Here is a 4,375-nt window from a genome sequence, read left to right as displayed (position 1 = left end):
ACTTCATTTCGCTTGCTAGAGCCGCATAACTATAGCCTGCTACCAGAGGAATTCATGCAGTATGAGAGGATTTTTATGAGCTTGCTCCCCTGATGGCTGCAAGAGAGACTGCTGCCAGCTGAGGGTACCTTACCTGTAGAGACCTGACAGATTTCCAGGCCCTTTGTTCTCTCAGTACAGAGGGATCAAGCATGCTGCATCTCCAGATAGCAATGGTGGTTCTTGTGCAATCAAGATAAAGCTGGTAAATCAGTCAAAGATTTTTTTTTTTCTCTCTCTCCACTCTCAGGAGTAAATAAGAGACTGAATATTTCGGTGCTGCCAGCATGAATGTGATGTCAATTCAAAGGCAAAGGCTGCTCAGCCCTTTGGGGGTGTCCAGGGTAAATGAGAGCAGTTGCTTGCTCCTGCTGCACGATGCTTTCCATTTCATCTCCGCTGCAGGACTCTAGCGGAGATCAAAGCTGGCAGTATTCTGCATCAGTCTCTCTCCCTTGTGAAGGAAAACAAGTCTTATCCTAATGAGGCAGAAGTGGACATGTGGTTATTTTTCCTTTTTCAAGGAAAGCCTGCAGAGCCAGGACACTGTTAACGTTCAGCTGTGTAGAACAGGCACACATGCAGTTTAAATTTCTACAAAACATAACCACATATCTGTTGATCTGTATTTCACCAGCTATAGTCCTGCCTGCCATATTTGGTCTCCCTGTCTCCTGAAGGAAAGCACTCTGGGGATGGGACACACTTGTTTCATCTACAAAAAGTGTAAGGGAAAGTTTCAGCCCTATGGAAAGCGGGAACGTTTCTTTGAGTGCACATGAAATTTAAGTTTTTGTTGAAACAATCAATCATAGTGTGCTAAGCTTTCCAACTCTGTTTCAGTTGCTGGCTAGACCTTAGCCATCAGTGAGGCATACACTGTCCTGCTCTTATGTGTGCAAAACCACACACAATTACCGTTTTGTAACTAAGCCATCCCAATGACTCTAACAGGGCTATTTGTGACAAAGTCAGTTTGTCATAGAACCGGAGCTTCAGTTGATAGATAAGCAGATACTAAATAGTCCGGAACACAGTTTTGTTAAAAATATTAAAGGTTAATAAAAAAAGTTTAGCATGCACAATGATGCAAACAGGGACCCTCTGGCTAAAAGACAAATGAACAGGGCTCAAAGGCAAACAATAGCTCATCAGGTGTTAGGAAAAAAACCCACAAACATTACAAAGACAGGACCTCTGAAAAAAAACTCGGTTCAACCTCTTGCTCAAAGCAGTGCTAAATTTGGTCAGGTGACAAACAATACTTTGCTTCAGGTCTAGCTTTGAAATTTAAAATATAGTAATAGAATTACCAAAACATCTAAATATTGATCTTCATAACCTTGTACCAAAGATCCTATCATAGCTCACCATGATGAAATAGTACAGAGCTTTTTATCTCAGGTGTCTATAATTCTGTTAGGAAGAGGGCAACAGAGACGGTCCAGTAGTGTTGACTTGCCCCCCTCCCCAATAAATCCTATGTTCAGCAACAACGTAATTTTCTTTCCCCAGCTCTTCTCTGTCCCTCTCTTCCCAACTATTCATAGTGACATAGATAAAACATTACAAAACAAGCCATCTGTGACAACCGTTAGTTCAGGGCAGCGTTAGGTGCTAAATGAACTCATTTCAAGGAGGAATGAGGATTTAAGGTTTAAAGTTAGTATTTGGAACATGGAACTGATGCAAGCGAAGAGGTAGGAAGGGACACCACAAAAGTCGTCGTTGGCAGGGGCTCTTGAGAGGCAGGAGAACAGCTATTGCAAGCTAGCACTTCAAAGTGACACCTCTGTATATTCATAATCAACTGACTTAGAATACAAAGGTTTTATCAAGATTTAAAGTACTATGTTAGCTAACACCAAAGCATTGTAATTGCTATATACGTAGCCTTTCCACAAGCGTCACACTACATTTATAGCTCAGTGCAATTCTGCTAGGTAGGGCCTGGTAGCAGAGATAAAAAGATCACACTCATCTTTTATCATCAATACTCGCAGGGAAGCTTCAAGACCGAGTTCAGACCACTGAAATGACAGAAGACTACCCAGCCATAATTTGTTGTCTGATGGTAAAGGAAGTGCAAGCAGCATGGGACTACTAGAGGAATGCACGTGCCCTGGCCCACTCACACATAACATCTACCCAAGCGAGGATATGGAGAGAGCTGCGTCAATCGCTGCATTAATACCAATCTGCTTAAAAACTTTTGAGCATAAAGCTAAAAAACCCACTTCATTGTCAAAACCATTTGGCAGTTTCATCAGCCCTTTAGATCATAGCCCAGTGTTGCTATCAAAAAATCCCCAAACACATAATAGAAATATCTCACTTCTGAATACAAGAATGATATCATCCTTCCTAAACCTATGCCCAGTCGTCTCCTGCTAAGAATTGCCTCTTGGGGTGCAGAAGGTCCAGGACACAGAGGGAAGGTCCTGAGAAGACTACATTATGATTGAGTGCCATACTTCTGATGCAAGAGTTGGAACCAAGTACTGCTTTTCTCTTATCTTCCCTCAAGAGGCCTTTGTAAGGTGGGATGATGGTACTTGAGTAACCACTGGGGAAACGGAAGCCTGTTCTCTTGTGGTGGTAACAAAGCTAGTATTGTTAAACAGTGAACAGCAGAAGCTCATTGCTTTCAAATCCCTTGTCCAGGAACAGGGAAGAAACAGAAGAGCATGCTTTTAGAAAAGGACACCTGAACATTGCATTTCTTACCTCTTCCAAAAGGAAAATCCAATGAAATTTTGGACACTTATAATAAAAGCCCCCACTTTGGGCTGACAGAAGGAAGTACTGGGCCGCACCAGGCAGCTTTAGTCTGCAGGACTGATAGGTAACCCTCTCTACAAAAAACCCAAGGCATCTGTAGCACAGATAACTCATTCAGCTAGCAAGGCCAGCAGTAGCTAAAGCCATGTCCCAGAAGCTACAAAGCCAATACATTTGCATCACTGTTACAGCAGGAAGGACTCAAGGCACATTCTTTCAGAAAAAGAGTCATACTTATTTTATTACACTCTTTGGACTGTAAGTTTACTATCAGAAAGTCAGTAGCTCAGGCACACTGAACAATTAGCATTTGTGTTATAGACATAATAGTGTGTATATTTTCATCACAAACAGTTTAAATAAAAAAAAAAAAAACCTGAACAGCTTATTAGATTTGTCAAAACAAACGTTCTTTTGGGGCAATTCAGAGAGTCAGATAATAAAGAAGTCCACATGAGAATAAGCAAATATTGCACCCAATGAATAAGCTGAACAACATCAATGAAGACTTAGTCATATTCAGACATCTCCAGTTATATCCTTTCACACACAAGCATCATTCATGCACCTCAAAAGGAATTCACAGAAGCCCAGAGACTACCAGTTAGAATATATCAGCTTTGATTTCAACAGTATTTCTAAGTTTTGGGCCATACCCCACTCCCCCCTGCCAAGTGTTTAAATAATCTGTTGCACACATACTCACACTCTCATCTCTGTTACATGAGTTTATAGCAAAACTATAAGCTATCTTCTTGCTCAGAGATTGTCCTGAGCCATTAAACAGTAACAATATATTAAACACAGAAGTAATCTCCTTCCAGACAGGCCTGTCAGCAGATTTGGTACAGTAATCTGAATGGAATATCTGGAAACTACACGTGATGATTGCAACTGACAGAGCTATGAGTTCTACTCGGATGGCTTTTGCAAAGTATCAGTGATAGGAAGAAGCTGAACTGCATTTTCACATGTCTTAGTTGCATTTACATTTCATTTTTCAGCCAAGGCTTGTTAGAACTAAAGAAGCTGCAGCAATATCCCCAAAGTAGTCGCTTCTCACCCATCCCTCCTATAAAGCTAATTTAAGAACCTGAAAGGACTAGCATCCAGATAACCTCAACATTTTGCTCTTCAAAAACTGAAATAAAGAGCTGTACAACTTCAATAGGCATAATATATTTCAAGATAATTAACACTTCAATTAGAGTATCCACAACCTTATGTCAAAGCATAGTACAAAATAGAAATCTGTACAAAGTATTATCAGTTATTATTTCAATAAGTCCTAATGGCTCCCTGCTCTTGGCAGCATGATGTAGAAGTAGAAGAACTTCAAAGTATCACCTTCTTTTTATACTCCTCTTTGAGTTGGATGTATTCCTGGACTTTGAGAAATTCTGTTTGATTGTTTGTGCAGGTTGGTGTCCTTGTACACAAACCAAATATTTCCTCCCCATAAAACCATATTAAGCAAGCCAAACACCTGTAGGTTAAGAAAAAAGTGAGATCAAGTTTTTTCTTTCTTTTTCCTTTCCTCTCTCTCCCCCCCACC

General features: G+C 40.6%; 1 protein-coding gene across 1 annotated transcript in view; it reads right to left on the bottom strand.

Moving 5' to 3' along the window:
* Positions 1 to 4,174: 4,174 nt before the first annotated feature.
* The window catches only part of SYPL1 (synaptophysin-like 1), a 4,586-nt gene continuing 4,385 nt past the window's right edge, over positions 4,175 to 4,375 (bottom strand). The window contains exon 5 of the mRNA XM_009697818.1: positions 4,175 to 4,306. Coding sequence (XP_009696120.1) covers positions 4,175 to 4,306 — 132 coding nt within the window. The remainder of the gene's footprint in view (positions 4,307 to 4,375) is intronic.

Source organism: Cariama cristata, unplaced genomic scaffold (genome assembly GCF_000690535.1).
Source record: "Cariama cristata isolate BGI_N322 unplaced genomic scaffold, ASM69053v1 scaffold13723, whole genome shotgun sequence".
NCBI lineage: Eukaryota > Metazoa > Chordata > Aves > Cariamiformes > Cariamidae > Cariama > Cariama cristata.
This window is presented reverse-complemented; position numbering and strand designations above follow the sequence as displayed.